At 39.7% G+C, this 18826-nt stretch overlaps 2 protein-coding genes across 4 annotated transcripts in view; one reads left to right on the forward strand and one right to left on the reverse strand.

Annotated features, from left to right (window-relative positions):
- Positions 1–18826, reverse strand: part of Ppp1r13b (protein phosphatase 1 regulatory subunit 13B) — an 86377-nt gene that overhangs the window by 30701 nt on the left and 36850 nt on the right. For all 3 annotated transcript variants that reach the window (XM_078050975.1, XM_078050977.1, XM_078050976.1), the window contains exon 4: positions 5574–5650. In XM_078050975.1, coding sequence (XP_077907101.1) covers positions 5574–5650 — 77 coding nt within the window. The remainder of the gene's footprint in view (positions 1–5573; positions 5651–18826) is intronic.
- On the forward strand, positions 8885–9988 carry LOC101974227 (large ribosomal subunit protein mL50). Its single transcript, XM_005334654.5, has 2 exons — positions 8885–8984; positions 9067–9988. The coding sequence occupies exons 1-2, from the start codon at positions 8888–8890 to the stop codon at positions 9447–9449; spliced, it is 480 nt and encodes a 159-aa protein (XP_005334711.2). The 5' UTR covers positions 8885–8887; the 3' UTR covers positions 9450–9988.

Raw genomic sequence — 18826 nt, forward strand, 5'->3', positions numbered from 1 at the left:
GCCCTGGGTTCCACCCCCAGCACTAAGAAACAAACAAAAACCCCCAGGACCCAATTAGATATCTAAAACATATATATCTTATATAACCCTACCCCATGCAGTACTACTACAAAATGTCATTTTGTTTTGTAAGTGTAAACTATATATACTATAAGTGTAAATTAGGGGCTGGGGATGTGGCTCAAGCGGTAGCGCGCTCGCCTGGCATGCGTGCGGCCCGGGTTCCATCCTCAGCACCACATACCAACAAAGATGTTGTATCCGCCGAGAACTAAAAAATAAATATTAAAAATTCTCTCTCTCTCTCCCCCCTCTCTCACTCTCTCTTTAAAAAAAAAAAAGTGTAAATTATATATATGTGGGTGATCAAAACTCACCCACATCAATTCAGTTCAGTTCAACACACATTTATACCTAAGGCAAGATGCTAGGAACAGCCAGGGCTAAGGGATCAGTAGGAAAATAGAGCTATCAACAGAATAAGAAAAACACCATACCCCACTGCTAGACAACTGCAAGCAAGACAGCGGGGGGGACTATTTCCAGCAGCATGGTGGACAGGACACTCTAAATTGCACCTGCAATAACAGCATCTAAAACACAACATAAGCCTAGGTGGTACACGCCTGGAATCCCAGTGCCTTGGGAGGCTAAGGCAAGAGGATCTCAAGTTTGAGGCCAACCTTAGCAACTTAGCAAGATCCTGTCTCAAAAAAAAAAAAAAAAGAATCTGTGGAGAAGTTCACTGGTAAGCGCTACCCAGAGCCAAAAAATAAATAAAAGACAGGGACTGGGGTTGTAGCTCAGTAGTAGACTGCTTGCCTCTCATGTGGAGGGCCCTAGATTCGAGTCTCAGCACCACATAAAAAATAAAATAAAGGCATTGTGTCCATCTACAACTAAAAAAAAACTCCACATAAATAAATAAATAAAAGACAAAAACACATAAGAAAGATATTTTTAAAAGCATTACCAAGTTGACACAATAATAAACAATTAGGGTTGTGGCTCAGTGGTAGAGTGCTCACCTAGTATGTGTGAGGCGCTGGGTTCAATCCTCAGTATCACATAAACATAAATAAATATGTAAAGGTATTGTGTCCATCTACAACTAAAATATTAATATTTTTTTAAAAAATAAGAAAGCAGATACTCTGAGCACTGAAGGAACACCAAAGCTGGCTCTGCCCTGAGGCCTCTGCCCACGTGGACACTCGAACTCCAAAAGCTGGAGTGAACATTTGATGCACAAGTTGGCACAGACATCTACTTTCATTTCACTCCAGCAGATGTTTAGGAGGAGAATTTCTGGGTTGTATAACTGATTAAATCTAGCGAAACAGCCAAACTGTTTTGTAGATCATGGAGTCTTACCTTCCTAGCAGCGATGCCCAAGAGTTCCCACTCTCTCCTTCCTCACCAGCACTTGCTATGATCAGTCTTTTAACGTCAGACATCCTAGTGCTTCGTGCTTTCCCAAAGGCAAGGGATGATGTTGAATGCCTTCCCATGAGCTTGACACTCATATATCCTCTTTAGTCAAGGGAATGTTGAATCTCTCGTCCATCTCTTTTTAAAATCAGGATGTGTATTTTCTGGTTGAATTTTAAGAGTTCCTTATATATTATAGATAACATTCATCAAGTATAAGATTTGTAAGTACAGGAGGAACTCTCTTGTCTTTTTATTTTTATTTATTTATTTTTAAAAGATTTATTTAATTTTTTTAGCTATAGTTAGACACAATACCTTTATTCCATTCATTTATTTTTATGGGTGCAGAGGATTGAACCTGGGGCCCCACGCATGCCAGGCAAGCTTTCTACTGCTGTGCCACAATCCCAGCCCCTGTCTTGTCTTTTTACAATAAATATTAAAAAGCACTTTATGTGAACTAAACAGCCAAATGGACATGGCTGAGGACAAAGGTAATCACCTTTGATATATTTACAAATATCCTGAATACAACAGAAAATGAAAATATTAAAAAGAAATTCAGAGAGATTAAAAGAAATCTGTACCTAGTTTTGCTCCAAGTGGAGGATTATTTGATCCTAATTTAATTAGTTCCCCAAACCAAGAAGTAGGACTCTAGGAGCACAGACAACATCCAGGCCGGAAGCAGCAGCGTAGGATGAGCTGTGCCCTAGTACATCTGAGACAACCCTTGGCCAGAAGTGAAACTGGATTAGCAGTCCAGTCATATCACAGATGGTCATGGCCACAGAAATTGGCAACACCTCTGTAAAGGCGAATAAAATGGAGAGCACTGAGGTAAGGCAGACTGAGTAAAAGACAGCAGGCAAACCCCTAGATCTCCTCCCCTTCTAGACTTCCTACCCTGGCAGAAGTCTATAAGTTTTTTTCTAGACAATTAAAATGTTATCTGACAGGTATGGCTAAGTCCTGGATACCATAATGTAAAAGGGGGGCTTCCAAAAATAACAGACATTTAGGTCAATTGATTTGACAAAGGTGTTAAGAAAATTCAGTGAGATAAAGAACAGTCTTTTCACCAAATGGTGCTGGAATAATGAGATATTTACATGCAAAAGAATGAATACAGATCCCTACCTCATACCATACACAAAAGTTAACTCAAAACAGATGACAGAAATGCAAGAGATAAAACTATAAAACTCTCTTAGAAGAAAACATGGAAGGCAAGATTAACTGGTCCTGGGAACTTGCATAGTATATAGGAATAAAGCAGAAACCAATTTATTTTAAGCTAGATTGGTTAAGAAAACAGGACAGTATTTCCAGGACACTAAGCAGAAAGTGTTTTCTCCTTTGTTGATTGGGTTATGTCCTTTTGCTATAGTACATCATCCTATGAGTCCTCCTAGCAAATTGGAATTTGGGGGTATTCTTGGGAACCCCAATACAGGAACATACAATGAGAATAAAGCAGTGTGCCTTTATAAGGAAAAAAAAAAAAAAAAGCCGCCACACAGATTAGCCTGCAATTTTCAGAGACTAGAACTTCCCAGCCTCTTGCCTCAGCAGCTGCTAATGGCCATGAATCATACTAACTCAGCATCCTGCCTTTTGCTTCCAACCCACCCTTTCCTCATAGCTGCCACTTGATCTGCTCTGAGTTGCCTCAGCCCCAAGTGCTGAAGCAATTTAGTAGTACCATTATTCTATACCAAGGATATAGAATATATATATATATACTCACACACACACACCAAAAAAAAAAACAAAACTTTTTTGGGAAAGATGTTTTTAACATAGTATTAATTTAAAAATGCATGTAAAAGTGCTTTGTAGACAAGGAAGTATTTTACAAGGGAATGTGTTACTAGGCTTAAAAGGTAGGTGTGTGTACTAAAAAAGACAGCAACATCTTTGATGTGATGCTTCCAGCACAAGATTATTCCTCTAGACCAGGTCTCATATCTTCCTCTATTATAAACTCACATAAAGTGTATATACATATTTCAATTTTTGATTTCAGGTTTCAGTTTTGTTGCTCTTAAAATGTATACATTATTTCGAAATTAACAAATCAATTTCATCAAGTAAGAAAAGATCATAGACCCATCACATCAAAATCGGCCTTCGTATTTTATTGTACCACTGGAATCCTTTCCTTCTGAGTCCCCTCAATGTATCATATAAACACAGTCACTCCACCTTAACACACTGCCTACCCAATGTATTTTGTCACCATCTCAAATTCAGGTCATGATAAATTTTGAGACTCAAAAAGATCTTCAAACCTCTGCTAGACAAGTAAATTTTGAATGCTTACAATAGTATGTACCTGTGACCTGGAGGTTCTCAAACCTGGCAGGACAACACAGTCACATGGGAGTGTTCTAGACTCCATCCAATTTACTGAAACATAATTTCCATCAATGCCTCTACTCTTTAAGACTCCTCAAGTAGAGAAGGTTGGCAGACTGATACAGGGCTGTAGAGCTGGGCTGCACAAATAAGTCAGATGGCACGAGTAAGAGGAGGAACTTGTGCAATGATTTTTATATTCTGGAATGTAGGAAAGGAGAATCCACCACAATCTTGATATCAAGGATGTTTCTTCCTTGACCACAAAAGGACTATGACATTCAAACCAAAAAGAAATTAAAATATAATCTAGTATAACACATGGCTCTGCAGTACATATCTGCAAAATGTATAATAACAAAACTACTAAACAACTTGTAAAAGTTATTACTAAAATTTCCTACTTGCTCTTTCTTTCAATGCACATCCTTAAAAAGGCTCTCATTTCTTGTTCTTTTTTTCCTTTCTTGTTCTTGTATAGTACTGGGAATTGAACCCAGGGGTGGTCTATCCCCAGGGCTATGCCCCCACCACTTTTTTTTTTTTTTATTTTGAAACGGTCTCATTAAATTGCATAAGATGACCAGGAATTTAAGATCCTCCTTGCCTCAGTCTTCTGAGTAGCTAGGGTTATAGGCAAGCACCACCAAGCCTGGCTAACTCTCCATTTTCTTCCTCACCAATAACCAACATTTACCCTGCTCATCACCTCTGCACCAGAGTGACAAAGGAAGACACCTCTCTCTGAGCCAGCTGTTCAGAAGACTTCACTCACTACCCATCTTATCAACATTGAAGACATGAAGTAAGAATGCCACTTAACAACTAATTCAGAAACCCCTCTGCTCCTCTATATACATCAGGCACATGTCTACTGCTCTAAGATGGGGAGTGGGTAGCATGTGGAAGGAAGACAGAGGGTTCTGCTCTGGTGGAGACTCTGTCTATGAACCAGTGTAGACAGGCAAAAATCACTTAGGGACTGCTTCTTTATAATTTCATAAAATATTTTTAAATCATTAATAATGGAAATGAGAATTTCTATTCCCTCAAATAATTCTTTAAAAATAAATGATAGGGGCTGGGGTTGTGGTTCAGAGGCAGAGCACTTGCCTAGCACACGTAAGGCACTGAGTTCGATCCTCAGTACCACATAAAAATGAAATAAAGATATTGTGTCCACCTACAACTAAAAAATAAATATTAAAAAATAAAATAAAATAATAAAAATCAATTACAACCTAAATTCATTAGTTGCTGGGGTTAGGAATACAGTAAGTGGTAGACAGCTTGTCTAGACATGTGAGGCCCTGAGTTTCATCCCAGAACCCTCCAAAAGGAAAAAAAAATCCATTAGTTTCTATAATAGCCACTTTAAAAAAATTCAATTCAGTGGGGTGCATTGGGATATAAATATAATTCCAGTGGCTTGGGAGGCTGAGGCAGAAGAATTGCAAGTTTAAAGCCAGCCTCAGCAAATTAGTGAGATCCTAAGCAACTCAGTGAGTAACCCTATCTTGAAATAAAATACAAAAGGGTTGGGGTTGTAGCTCAGTGGTAGAGCACTTGCCTAGCATGTGTGAGGCCCTGGGTTCGAGCCTCAGCACCACATAAAAATAAAAAAACAAAATAAAGGCATTGTGTCGATTTATAGCTAAAAATATTTTAAAAAAAGAAATAAAATACAAAAAAGGGCTGGGATGTGGCTTGGTAGTTGAGTGCCCATGGGTCAATCCCCAGTACCAAAAAAAAAAAAAAAACAGTTCACCATGACTTACCCCATTTTCAGTGCGTTTTTCTCCAGGTACATTTATTACATTTCTCTGAGTTCTTTGCTCTTGGGTCTGACGGCTACCTAAAAGAAATGAAAGAACCAGATTTACTAACATGCATATAAGGAAAAAAAACAATATTCTCCCATTTCTCTATTTAAATACTTATTGACCACAAATCTAAAATGCCAAGTTGAGAAAGTCAAGACTTAGTTCAGTTGAGCCAGGCACAGTGGTGCATGCCTGTAATCCAGGCCACTCTGGAGGCTGAGGCAGGAGAATCGCAAATTCAAAGCCTATCTCAGCAACTTAAGGAGCCCCTATCTCAAAATAAAAATAAATAAACAAAAAGCACTAGTGATATAGCTCAGTGGTAAAACAATCTGGGTTCAATGCCCAGTACCCATCCCCAAAAAAAGCACAGCTAAAAACTGTTCCACATTCATCTTTCATAAAATTGTTTAGCTAGGTACAATGGTGCATGCCTATAATCTTGGCAACTCCGGAGGCCAAGGCAGGAGAATCTTGAGTTCAAGGTAAGCCTCAGCAACTTATTGAGACCCTAATAAACAACTCAGTAAAACCTTGTCTCAAAATAAAAAATAAAAAGGGCTAAGGATGTGGCTCAGTGGTTAAGTCCTCAGTACCAAACAAAAACAACAATAACAACAACAAAAAACCAACATAAAATTGTTAAATGGAATCCTTTCTTTTTACATTTTATCTCAATCTTGAAACTGACTTGTCAAAAGGTTTCTAACACTTAAAATGGCAAAGATGGTAAATTTGGGGTTAAGTATATTTTACCACAGTATAAAATAAATTTTCAAAAAAGGCTTTTATATTTCAGAAGACACTAAAACAGAATTTATTATCCACTAATGAAAAAATGGATGTAAAAAAACTCACCTACACTTATTGGGTTAAAACTGAGATGGTATACCCTCGCCAATCTGACAATGTCATGAATCTCCCTTTGTTCTGTAAAAATTAAATTTTTTGTCTAAAAAAAGTCATCAATTTAAACTGGAAAAATTCCCTATTTGTTCTGGCACCTTCTTGAAAAAGGTAAAGCATAGTGAGGATGCAGCAGTATGTGGCTCTGCAGAGCAGGTCCTGGGTCTCTGAGGTGCTGCAGGGCTGCTCCTGCCTGACCACCTGGTTTGCAGTTGGTGCCATAAAGAAGAGACAAGCCCAGAGCTATTTTAATACCCAAGAACACATGACCTAAGGGTCATGCCTAATGTTTAAAAATGTTTTCCTTTTATTCCTTGCCTACTTTGAAAATGTAAACAAAATTCACATTTTGGATGTATGGTTTCATTAAACCATGTATTCTCAAAATGGTGGTGACAGTGCCCCACAGGGCAGAAGCTGGTGCTTAAGGGGTTAAGAAAAAACCTCACTCTTTATGTACAAAGTAAAGATATATAGTACATAAATGTATAAACAGTATAGCTAATGGAAGGAGAAGGAAGGACAAGTAAGAACCCAACATCCACATATCTAATCATAGAAATGTTCACATGTGGAGAGTCACACAGGAGAACTGGAATCTTATGGATTCCAAATATTAGAGGATTCCTTATGTTTATCAGATGTTTTTATTTTAAATGACTCCTTAATTTCGTATCTCTGAACAAATTATAAAAATGATTAAAAAAAGAATATAATATCCAAAAAATCTTCCTTGGGGGACAATAATGATAAGCGATTACAAAAGCTACGGTGTTTATCAGTTTACACTTTAAATTTTTATTTTTCTTAGTATTTTTAAGGAACAAGAAATTCAGGGTAATTTAATACTATTCCTCTTCCAAAGAGTAAACTAACAAGAAATTAGAACACTATAAATATACAGCATTAAACTATACCAAGTGCCACTTAATCTTTGATGGTAAAGCAGAAACTTAATATAATCTTACATTTCAGAGTCAGAAAATAATAACAAGCTGACATTTAGTGAGTGCTTCACCATGCTCCCAGCCCTCTATGCACTCACAGTACCTCTCTTAACCTATGCACTCTACAGATGAGGAAACTGAGGCACAGGGGTGAGAAATCATCTGTCAAGGTCCCACCAGGAGGCCCAGGCGGAAACCCACGTGCTCTCGATCCTACCTCCATCACACACCTCCTGGCTCTGGTTGGCTAGACAGGTGGCCCTCACTTCACCGCTCTGTGCTTCTGCTTCCCAAGTGTAAAGGGGACTTGAAGTAAAGTCCTCTACATTCTTCTCTGACTTCTAAACAGAGAGTCCCCAACCTTCAAGTTAAGAGTTGTCTCTTACTTCTTTTGATTCCTATAGTTCTATGCAACATTCACTTGAGATTTTTCTTAATTGACACCAATCAGAGACAACTGCCTTGCCCTCAGCAGGAAGCACAAGTCTTGAGTCCCACATGTGGTTTTAGAACATAAGCTGGGGAGACAAGTCATGAGCACAGCAGAGTGGGCCAGGGCAGAGGCAACATGGTGTGTGAGCTATTCTCCCTGCCAGATGCTCCTCAGCTGAGGGGTGGAACACATCTTGGCACCGGCACAGGAACAAGGCCTAGGGTGGAGCCTGGCAGGGTCAGGTGGTCGGGACTCTGCGTCAGGGTACACAAGACAATGAATGAGCAAGACAGCCTGACTGGAGGAGAGAAAGGGACAGCGAGGGTGGGTATCTGGGTAGGTAACATTAGAAATGCTAGTGAAGCCGATTTGAAGGGCACTGACAAAGGGACAGGCACTCTACTGAATGATCCAGGTAGTGCAGTGTGAAGGATAAGTACTGAATTCAGTTTTTCCAGTGCTGACCAAACTCCTGATCTAGCCTGGATGGAGAAGGGGTGCTCCCCACCACCCAAGCTTGCTTGGCCCCTCAGGGGCCCTCCACATAATCCCTGCCTGGCATGCAATAGCCTTTGCTCTGCCCTCATGCCCCATTCTTCCTCAAGGCCCACATCCTTCTCAATGCTCTGTCTGACTCGATGGCACACGGATCTCAGCACCTTGGGGCCCAGTCCCCGCACATATAGGTATGTGCGCATACCTATAATCAAATTAAGTTGTCTAGCAGCAGTTTGAAGATCTTTTTGAGTCTCAAGATTTATCATGACCTGAACTTGAGATGGTGACAAAATACATTGGGTAGGGCCCTTCTCTAGAGTGTACTATCATCTCCACACCTAGACTGAGCAGCAGAGGGAGTGAAAAAATAACCCTTTTCCGGGGCACTAAGGTTTACATACAGAAATTACACATCAATAAAAGTGAGAAATAAAACTTTTTATTTAAGTATAGCTAAGGAAGGGAGGGTACAGGCTTTTGCGAAAATGGCGATGTTATGTGTGTCCGGCATTGCTAGAAGAGGCTTGACGTGGATAGCCTTAGGGACGACGCGCAGAGAATTTTGGTCTCGACCCAGAGCGAGTGCCGGGCACCGAGTGTGGTGTCAGAAAACTAATGGCTCATTTGGAATATCCACTTCCACACGAATGTGAAAGTCGAAAAGAAAAAGAACCAGTGGAGACTGTGACGATAGAAGAAGTAAAAAAAGAGCCTATTCTGGTGTGTCCTCCCTTACGAAGCCGAACATACATACCTCCTGAAGAACTTCAGAGTCGTTTGGAATCTCATATGAAAGAAGTTTTGGGTTCATCCCTTCCTAGTAATTGGCAGGATATCTCCCTGGAAGATTGTCATATGAAGTTTAATCTCTTGGCACATTTGGCTGATGACTTGGGCCATGCAGTGCCTAACTCCATGCTTTACCAGATGTGCAGGGTCAGAGATGTTCTTGACTTCTATAATGTCCCTGTTCAAGATCGATCTAAATTTGATGAACTTAATGCCAATGATTTGCCTCCCAATTTGAAAATCACTTGGAGTTACTGAGCAGTTCAGAAGATAAACACATGGAAGTCACTTTTGTTGCCCTGAGCAAAGGGGCTGTTTTAGACTTTTTGATACTTTTCCTCTCAGAACACTGCTCCAAATCTATTTTTTCCATAGAGGAATGCAATATCTCTTTTTTTCCTCTTATATCATGAATTGACAAAGAAATAGCAGGATTTTCTATTTTCACATTTGCTGAAACCATTCTCTCTTTTTTTTTTAAATGGAATCAGGTCATTAAGAATTTACGGACAGTTTCTTCAGAGGACACTATAATGAGTTTAAGATTGGAGGTCATTACAAGTTCAGATGTGGTCTTTACCCTTCTTAGGCATAAAGCAATAGTTGCAAGAAGATGTTCTAATCCTATTAGGACTCTTAAATCTATGCTGTAATGATCATATGTAGAATACATAAGTAAGGAAACTTTTATTACTTATAGAAAGTTGTTACTTTCACTCTTTCACTTCATGAGTAGAAACAAAATATACAGTGCATTCTGGATTAATCTTTTTTGGAATTAAAGTAGATTTCTTAAAGTGGAAAAAAAAAAAGGAAGGGAGGGTACAGATACCTAGAAAGCTCAAGTAGAATTAAAATAAACCCTTAGTGCTAGAGCAGTCCTTCCACTGTGAGCTAGCAATGCTTCTCAGGGCAACTTTCCCACAGAGGAAGGCCCTTGTCCAGAGCCTTGGGGGCCTGACTCCAGATGACCAGAAGCAGTGAAGGAAAATACAGATGTGACAGTGTTCTGTAAAGTCAGCAATGCTTACAGCCACAGGGAGATGATTTTAAAGCAGAGATCAGCTAGACCGAGGGGCACAATTTTCTTTTATATAGATATAGAAAAGGCACTTTATACATCCACACGCAATCACAAAGCTGTTCTTTTCAAGGTCACAGAAAAGGCAGCACGGGTTTTGCACCATACTCTGGTCCCTGAGCACATCTCCAGGGGGGCCCAAGCCAGGGCACAGGGTTTCTCTGTATGCAGTGCTGCAGAGCATTGCTATGCCCCAGCACTGCTGAACAGGGCCTGTTTCTCAGCACCATCAACAGGTGCTAGCTAGCAACCGTGCTGAGCCTTGCCACCATGACAAGTAAAAAAAGAGCATCTCAGTACAGCTGTCCCTGCATTTTTAAATTAGGAGTATGGCATCTTTTCACACATTCTAGGGCAATGTGTATTTCCTTTTCTGTGAACTTTATGTGTATTTTCCCCATTCTTTTCAGTTTTTTTCTCCCTTGATTCTTGGGATTGAACTCAGGGCCTTACACATGTTAGGCAAGTGCTCTACCACAGAGCCATATATTCCCACTTGCTGAGAGCCACAGCCAGTCTGTATGGCCCCTGGGCATTTTGCCAACAGTATTGATTGACAGGCAAGGCATAAATATCCGCCTCTGCCGCTGCTTTTGAGTTCTCCCTATTTTGGAGTTCTCCCGCTATTTTGGAGTTCTCATGGGGATTTCCGGGGATTCCCCGAGAGTTCCCATTGGTTGGGGAAGTGCAGGAGGAGGGATTTCCCAGGGAGCTATTTCCGGCTGGGGGTTCCTGCAGGAGCCGCGTGGCTTTTGGGAGGATTCCCCAGGAGCGTGTGTGAGGCTTTTTCTTGCAGTTCAAAAATAAAGTTTGTTCCTGCTTCAGTGGTTCGTGATTTGTGCCCAGCCAGACTGCGGCATTTGGCGGCTTGTGCGGGGAACGTCTGAAGCTTCGGGGTAAGTGAAATTGCTTGCCCCTAAGGGAAGGCGAGAGAATGGGTGACCATTTTAAAAAACAATATGTTCTTGTTTTGATTTGTTTTTGTTTCAAGCTGCCTATCCCTAGAATTTTCTCAGGCAGACTGGGAAAAATGGTTGGCTCAAGGTTTGAAGTTGTTTGCCCCTGAGGAAGAGATAGAAATAGACCACAAATGTACATGTCAAGAAAATAGGAAAACTGATACAACGATTTTTTGTTCCGTTTTTGTTTCATTCTGTTTCGGTTTTGTTTTGTGTTATCTTATTGGATTGTGTTATCTTTATAACAGATTAGAAATTAGTAAAAAACAAACTGAAAGAGTGTTAAATAAATTGTTAGAGGTTCCAATCATGGAGAAAGACATTTTAGATCGAGCAAAAGAGAAGGTCTCTCAAGCTAGTCAGACAGAGGAAGAAAATTTAAAGGAAGAAAGCTTAGAAGAGAAACATCTATTAGGGAAAAAGCTACAAGAGGAGGCTGCTACTAACACCGTTCTATCACCAGAGGGCGTAATTCAACCAACAGCTCCACCTATGGAGATAGCTGAGTGGCCCTCAACCCCCTCAACCCTCATAGTTGATAGATGGGTTCCTGAGACAGGACCTCAAAGATTTACATGCCCTGTACTTGAGCACCCAGGAGGGCAGCGAATTCACCATGCGTTAGAGTTCAAAACAGTGAAGCAGTTAAAGGAGGCTGTAACAACCTATGGTCCTCAAGCATCCTTCACTGTAAGCATGGTCGAATCCATTACTAACTTGGACATGACTCCAGTAGATTGGGCTAGCATGTGTAAATCTGTGCTAAATGGAGGACAATATTTGTTATGGAAGGTTGCCAATGAGGAATTTTGCAGGGAGACAGGTAGGCGAAATGCAGCAGCCAGTTACCCTCAAAGAAATCTAGATATGTTGTTAGGAAAAGGACCTTATGAGGGTCAACGGCAACAAATTGAATATGTTCCTGGCATATACGCACAAATTGCTGTAGATGCGGTTAGGGCATGGAAAACTTTACAGGGGCATGGAGATTTACAAGGTCAATTATCTAAGGTAATACAAGGAACTAATGAACCTTATGCTGAATTTGTAGATAGGCTTATTCAAGCAGCTTCCAGAATTTTGGGGGATACAGAACAAGCAATGCCATTTATAAAACAACTGGCTTATGACCAAGCAAATCGTTGCTGCAGAGAAGTCATTATACCATGGAGACATGAAGATTTAAACACATATATTAAATTATGTAGAGACATTAATGAACAAGGACAAGTCTTGGCAGCAGTACAACAGGCTTTAGATGCCAGGCCAAAAACATGCTACAATTGTGAACAAACAGGACATTTTAAAAGGAGTTGCCCCATAGGAGGAGGGTTTAACAAAGCTAGGTATCAAAGGAATAGAACACCGGGTATTTGCCCATAATGCCGTAGAGGGAGACATTGGGCTAATGAATGCCATTCTCAAACCACCATAGAGGGTACTCCGTTATCAAAAAATGGACAAGGACCAGGTGTTTACCCACGATATCGTGGAGAAAGGCATCGGGCTCCATTGCCAAAAAACGGACAGGGGGGCCCAATGCTCCGGGGCCCATGACCACAAATGTACGGGGCACTGGAGGAACCCAGAAACACCATGGAGGAACCTAGCAACACCATCAGGGTAGTGCCCGGGACACATTATCCATCAGATCTCTCATCAGACGAACCAGAGGGAGCGCAGAGTTGGACATCTGGGCCTCCGCCAGAGCAGTACTAACTCCAGAGATGGGAGTTCAAATCATTCCCACAGGAGTAAAAGGACCTCTTCCCCAAGGAACAGTAGGCTTATTGTTAGGACACAGTTCTTCTACACTAAAAGAACTTATGATAAGTCCCGGGGTAATTGATCCCGATTATGAAGGTGAAATAAAAATTATAGCTAGTTCTCCAAAGGGTATATCAGTAATTTCACCAGGAGATAGAATAGCACAGTTATTAATAATATCCAGCCTACATGATAAATTTTCCAGTAGTACTATGGAAAGAGGTTCCAGGGGTTTAGGCTCCACAGGTGTAGATTGGGCTATGCTGTCTTTGAATTTAGATTCTCGCCCAATGCTAAAACTAAATATTCAAGGACATGAATTTAATGGGCTACTGGATACAGGTGCAGACCTTAGCATCATATCTCATCAAGAATGGCCAAAACATTGGCCATTACAACAAGCCACTCAAACGCTTCGAGGCCTAGGAGTGGCAACTAATCCCCATAGAAGTGCAATGGTATTAAATTGGAAGGATCCTGAAGGATGTGAAGGAACTATACAGCCATATGTACTGGATCATCTTCCTACAAATTTATGGGGACGAGATGTCCTAGATCAATTAGGTTTGACATTAACAAATAACATCAATCCAAATGCGCCCACTATTAGGGGCTAAACAAGGTTTCAGGGAAGAAAAAAGATTAGGAGAACAAGGTATAGCAGCACCAATTCAAATAGATCAAGGAATAAATAGACATAGACTGGGTTTTCAGAAGGGGTCACTGAGATAATTAAAATTACTTGGAAATCAGATAGACCAGTATGGGTTCCTCAGTGGCCCCTGACTAAAGAAAAGATACAAGCAGCCCATGACCTGGTCAAACAACAATTAGCGGAGGGATATATACAACCTTCCGTATCTCCCTATAATACTCCCATTTTTGTCATTAAAAAGAAATCTGGTAAATGGAGATTATTATGAGATTTAAGAGCCATTAATAATGAGATGGTTATTATGGGACCTGCTCAATCAGGGATTCCCCAATTGTCTGCTTTACCAAAAACCTGGTATGTTTTAGCAATAGATATTAAAGATTGTTTCTTTTCAATTCCAATTTATCCTGAGGATAGTCCACATTTTGCATTTACTATCCCTGCACTGAATCATGAAGGTCCTGATCAGAGATATGAATGGAAAGTGCTCCCTCAAGGGATGGCTAACAGCCCAACTATGTGTCAAATTTATGTTGATAAAGCAATCCAGCCACGTAGAAATCAAAATCCTGAACTACAAATATTTCACTATATGGATGATGTATTGTTAGCACACAAAGATAAAAACACATTTCTGGAATGTTATGCCACACTTAGAAATTTATTAAAAAATTATAATCTAGAGATAGCAATAGATAAAGTACAATTAAATTTTCCAATTAATTATTTAGGAGTTCTATTATCCTCAACCATGGTCTGTCCACCAAAAGTTCAAATACGAGTAGATCAACTCAGATCACTTAACGACTTTCAAAAGTTATTAGGAGACATAAATTGGATAAGGCCTTATCTAGGCATACCAACAGGAGAGTTGGGACCTTTATTTGATATCCTAAAAGGTCCATCAGATCCAAATTCACCCCGCATGTTAACTCCTGAAGCAAGAAAGGCATTATTGAAACATATATGGAAAATATGCATTTGGATAGAATTGATATAAGTTTGCCTTTATTATTTATTGTAATACCAACAAAAAATATTCCTACAGGAGTATTTTGGCAAGATGGTCCATTATTGTGGATACATTTATCTTATTCTCCTAACACTATTCTTACTAGGTATCCTGAGGCTGTAGGACAATTAATACTCAAAGGAATAAAAGCAGCAAAGGGAGTGTTTGGCATTTCTCCCAATAAAATTATTACTCCATATACTATGGATCAAATTGATGAGTTAGCTAATGAGTTAAATACTTGGGCAATAATCATGTGTAAATCTAATGTTTCATTTGATAATCACTTACCATCTAATCCTTTGTTGTCTTTTTGGTCTAAGCATCCTGTAGTTTTTCCAAAAATGACAAGAAAAACCCCTATCATGAATGCTCCAAATATATTCACTGATGGGTCAAATAATGGTACAGCAGCAGTAGTTACCCCTGATCAAACTTTTACATTTTTAGTACCCAAACAATCAGCTCAAAAGGTAGAGCTTAATGCAGTTTTACAAGCTTTTGTGATGTTTAAAGATTCTGTATTTAATTTATTTTCTGATAGTCAGTATATAGTTAATGCTGTAGTATCCCTTGAAGATGCTGGTAGGATTTCCCCTTCCTCTACTGTTTTCTCTTTGTTTTCTGCTATACAAAGTCTAATCTGGGACAGAAAAGATCCATTCTTTATAGGACATATTAGGGCACATACAGGATTGCCTGGAGCCCTTAGTTTGGGCAATGATTTAGCAGACAAAACTACACATGACGTACATATTTTCTCTACACTAGAAGAAGCTACACATTTTCATAAAAGGTTCCATGTCAATGCTAATACTTTACAAGAGCGTTTTAAAATAACTAAGGAACAAGCTAGACAAATAATAAAACAATGTCAAAATTGTGTGAGCTTTTTACCACAAGTTAATCTTGGAGTCAATCCTAGAGGACGGATACCTAACCATATTTGGCAGATGGACATCACACACTTGCCAGAATTTGGAAAATTAAAATATTTGCATGTTACAGTTGATACTTCTTCCGGATGTTTGATGGGCTCCCTTCATTCCAGAGAAAAAACTAAAGATGTTATAGCTCATTGCTTACAAAATTTTGCCACTGTGGGCGTTCCAAAACAGTTAAAAACAGATAATGGTCCTGGTTATACTTCTACCTCTTTTAAACAATTTTGCTCATCATTTGGCATTACTCATATAACAGGAATCCCATACAATCCTCAGGGACAAGGCATAGTTGAAAGAGCTCATCAAACTATTAAAATGTACTTATTAAAGCAAAAAGAGGGAATTGGAAAGGGGTATATATCCCCCAAAGATAAACTTAAAATAACCCTTTTTACTCTAAACTTTTAAAAATTCATCAGGGCTTAGTGCAACGGAAAGGCATATGTGCCAAAAAATGTACATAAGCCTAAGGTACTTTGGAAGGATATTCTAACAGGACAATGGAAAGGTCCTGACCCAGTGATTGTCTGGAGTCGGGGGTCTGTTTGTGTATTTCCACAGGAAGAACAGCAGCCGATTTGGATTCCAGAGAGATTAACTAAGGTCCTGACCCAGTGATTGTCTGGAGTCGGGGTTCTGTTTGTGTGTTTCCACAGGGAAAACAACAGCCAATTTGGATTCCAGAGAAAATAACCAAATCGAATTCTATGGACCAAAACAAAAACAAAAACAAGAAAAGGTGATTTGACTCAAATCCATAACAGCTGATATCCAGAGCTCCAGTTTGGCTATTCTTACAAATGCGACAGTGATTAACCAGGATGCTTTTTTCAATATTTATTTTATTATTGCCTTTTCCCACATCATAAAGTTCTATTTTATTTTTGAGCTCATACAGACATAGGTTAATGTTTTTCTGATCAGTTTTATTTTTTGGAGTTTTTAAACATTGCAATGGAGATTTCACCTAGGTAAAGCTACAAGGCCTTTACTATTGTCTTATATGTTGTATGTTATGTGCGCACACTTCTGTTTTGTGTTGTATGTCTGTATGTGTGTATGTCCATATATCTTATATGAGGAGCGCTCATGAATAAATGGATCCAAATTTTTTTTTTATTCACGTGATTTTTATGGTTTAATTTAGATTGGATAAACAGCTGTTGAAAATTGTTTTAATATGTGAACAAATAAGGAGGTTAACAGATCTGTTTGTTTACTTTCACCTTTCCTTCTCATTACATTTAATAATTCTGTTCAGAATAATGTAAATTGTTCAAAAAAAATTTTTTTTTCTTAGTGCCTGTTGGAATGTTACATAATTTTTTCTTAGCATCATTGCCAGAATTCCTATCTTCATCCCAGTGCCGGTGAAGACAAAGATAAAACCAAACTAAGCTTCTTCAATAGTTATCACAACAAACTGTATAAACTGATGCATCAATGAATAATAACTCAACAAGTAATGCTCAATCAAGGAGTCGATTTACTTTGGGAGGAAATGGATGTATTGACAGATTCCTCTGCTTTGAACTACTTACAGAACTTGCCTGAACTATGTATCACTTGTATGAATTGTGAACTATCTGTTGGTGCAGTGCATTGTGGTAGTGCTGGAGTATTTTTGCTGATGGTGTCACCGGTGGTATAATTTTTCAAAGGAGCCCTCAATTGGCTTGGTGTCATGGCATTTTTCATCCTCCTCCCTTCTACTAGTGATGGTCTAAAATTTGGGGGCCAACAGAGGTGAGGCAAAGAACCTCACCCCCCCACTGGCACCAAGGCCAAATTTGGGGGCCAACAGAAGTGAGGCAAAGAACCTCACCCCCCCCACTGGTGCAAAGGCCTATCCACAAGTATGGCTGTATGCTGGACCGGTAGTCAGTGACGGGTATGATCCGATTGCAGTGGTACCAACTTAAGACAGGAGGCTGATGCCTAGAGGTCAGTTCATCAGATAACGGGTAAGGACCATATGTTGAATTGGACCTAACAGGCACGGTCCCTAAGCCACATTACTTGTTGTTTAATTAAACAGAAGGGGGGAGATGCTGAGAGCCACAGCCAGTCTGTATGGCCCCTGGGCATTTTGCCAACAGTATTGATGGACAGGCGAGGCATAAATATCCGCCTCTGTCACTACTTTTGAGTTCTCCCGCTATTTTGGAGTTCTCATGGGGATTTCCGGGGATTCCCCGAGAGTTCCCATTGGTTGGGGAAGTGCAGGAGGAGGGATTTCCCGGGGAGCTATTTCCGGCTGGGGGTTCATGCAGGAGCCGCCAGTGGCTTTCGGGAGGATTCCCCAGGAGCGTGTGTGAGGTTTTTTCTTGCAGTTCAAAAATAAAGTTTGTTCCTGCTTCAGTGGCTCGTGATTTGTGCCCAGCCAGACTGCGGCACCCACTCCTTTTTATTTTGAGACAATCACGCTAAATTGCCCAGGCTGGCCTGGAATTTGGGATCATCCTGCCTGAGTCTCCCCAGTAACTGGGGATTTAGGCATGTTATCAACTTTTAGGAACTCTTTTTTTTTTAAATAAATTTTAGTTGTAGATGGACATAATACCTTTATTTTTTTAAAAAAAATTGTTTTAATTAGTTATATATAACACCAGAATGCATTTATGCACTTTGATATATCATACAGAGATGAAATATAATTTCTCATTTTTCTGAGTGCACATGTAGCAGGATCATATTGGTCATTGCAGTCACATACATACACAGAGTAATAATGTTTGTTTCAGTCTACTATCTTTCCTATCACCACATCCTCTCCTTTCCCCTCGCATCACTTCTCTCTACCTAATCTAAGATAACACTATTCCTCCCTAGTGCCCCCCCACACTTTATTGTGAATTAGCATCCACATATTAGAGAAAACATTCAGCCTTTGGTTCTGTGGGATTGGTTTATTTCACTTAGCATGATATTCTCCAACTCCAAACATTTACTGGCAAATGCCATAATTTCACTCTTCTTTAAAGCCAGTAATATTCCATTGAGTACATATACCACGTTTTCTTTATCAATTCATCTATTAAGGGACACCTAGGTTGGTTTCATAGTCTAGCTATTGTGAATTGAGCTGCTATAAACATTGATGTGGCTGTGTCACTATATTATGCTGATTTTAAGTCCTTTGGGTATAAATCAAGGAGTGGGACAGCTAAGTCAAATGGTGGTTCCATTCCCAGTTTTCTGAGGAATCTCCATACTG

Source organism: Ictidomys tridecemlineatus, chromosome 5 (assembly GCF_052094955.1).
Source record: "Ictidomys tridecemlineatus isolate mIctTri1 chromosome 5, mIctTri1.hap1, whole genome shotgun sequence".
NCBI classification, from domain to species: domain Eukaryota; kingdom Metazoa; phylum Chordata; class Mammalia; order Rodentia; family Sciuridae; genus Ictidomys; species Ictidomys tridecemlineatus.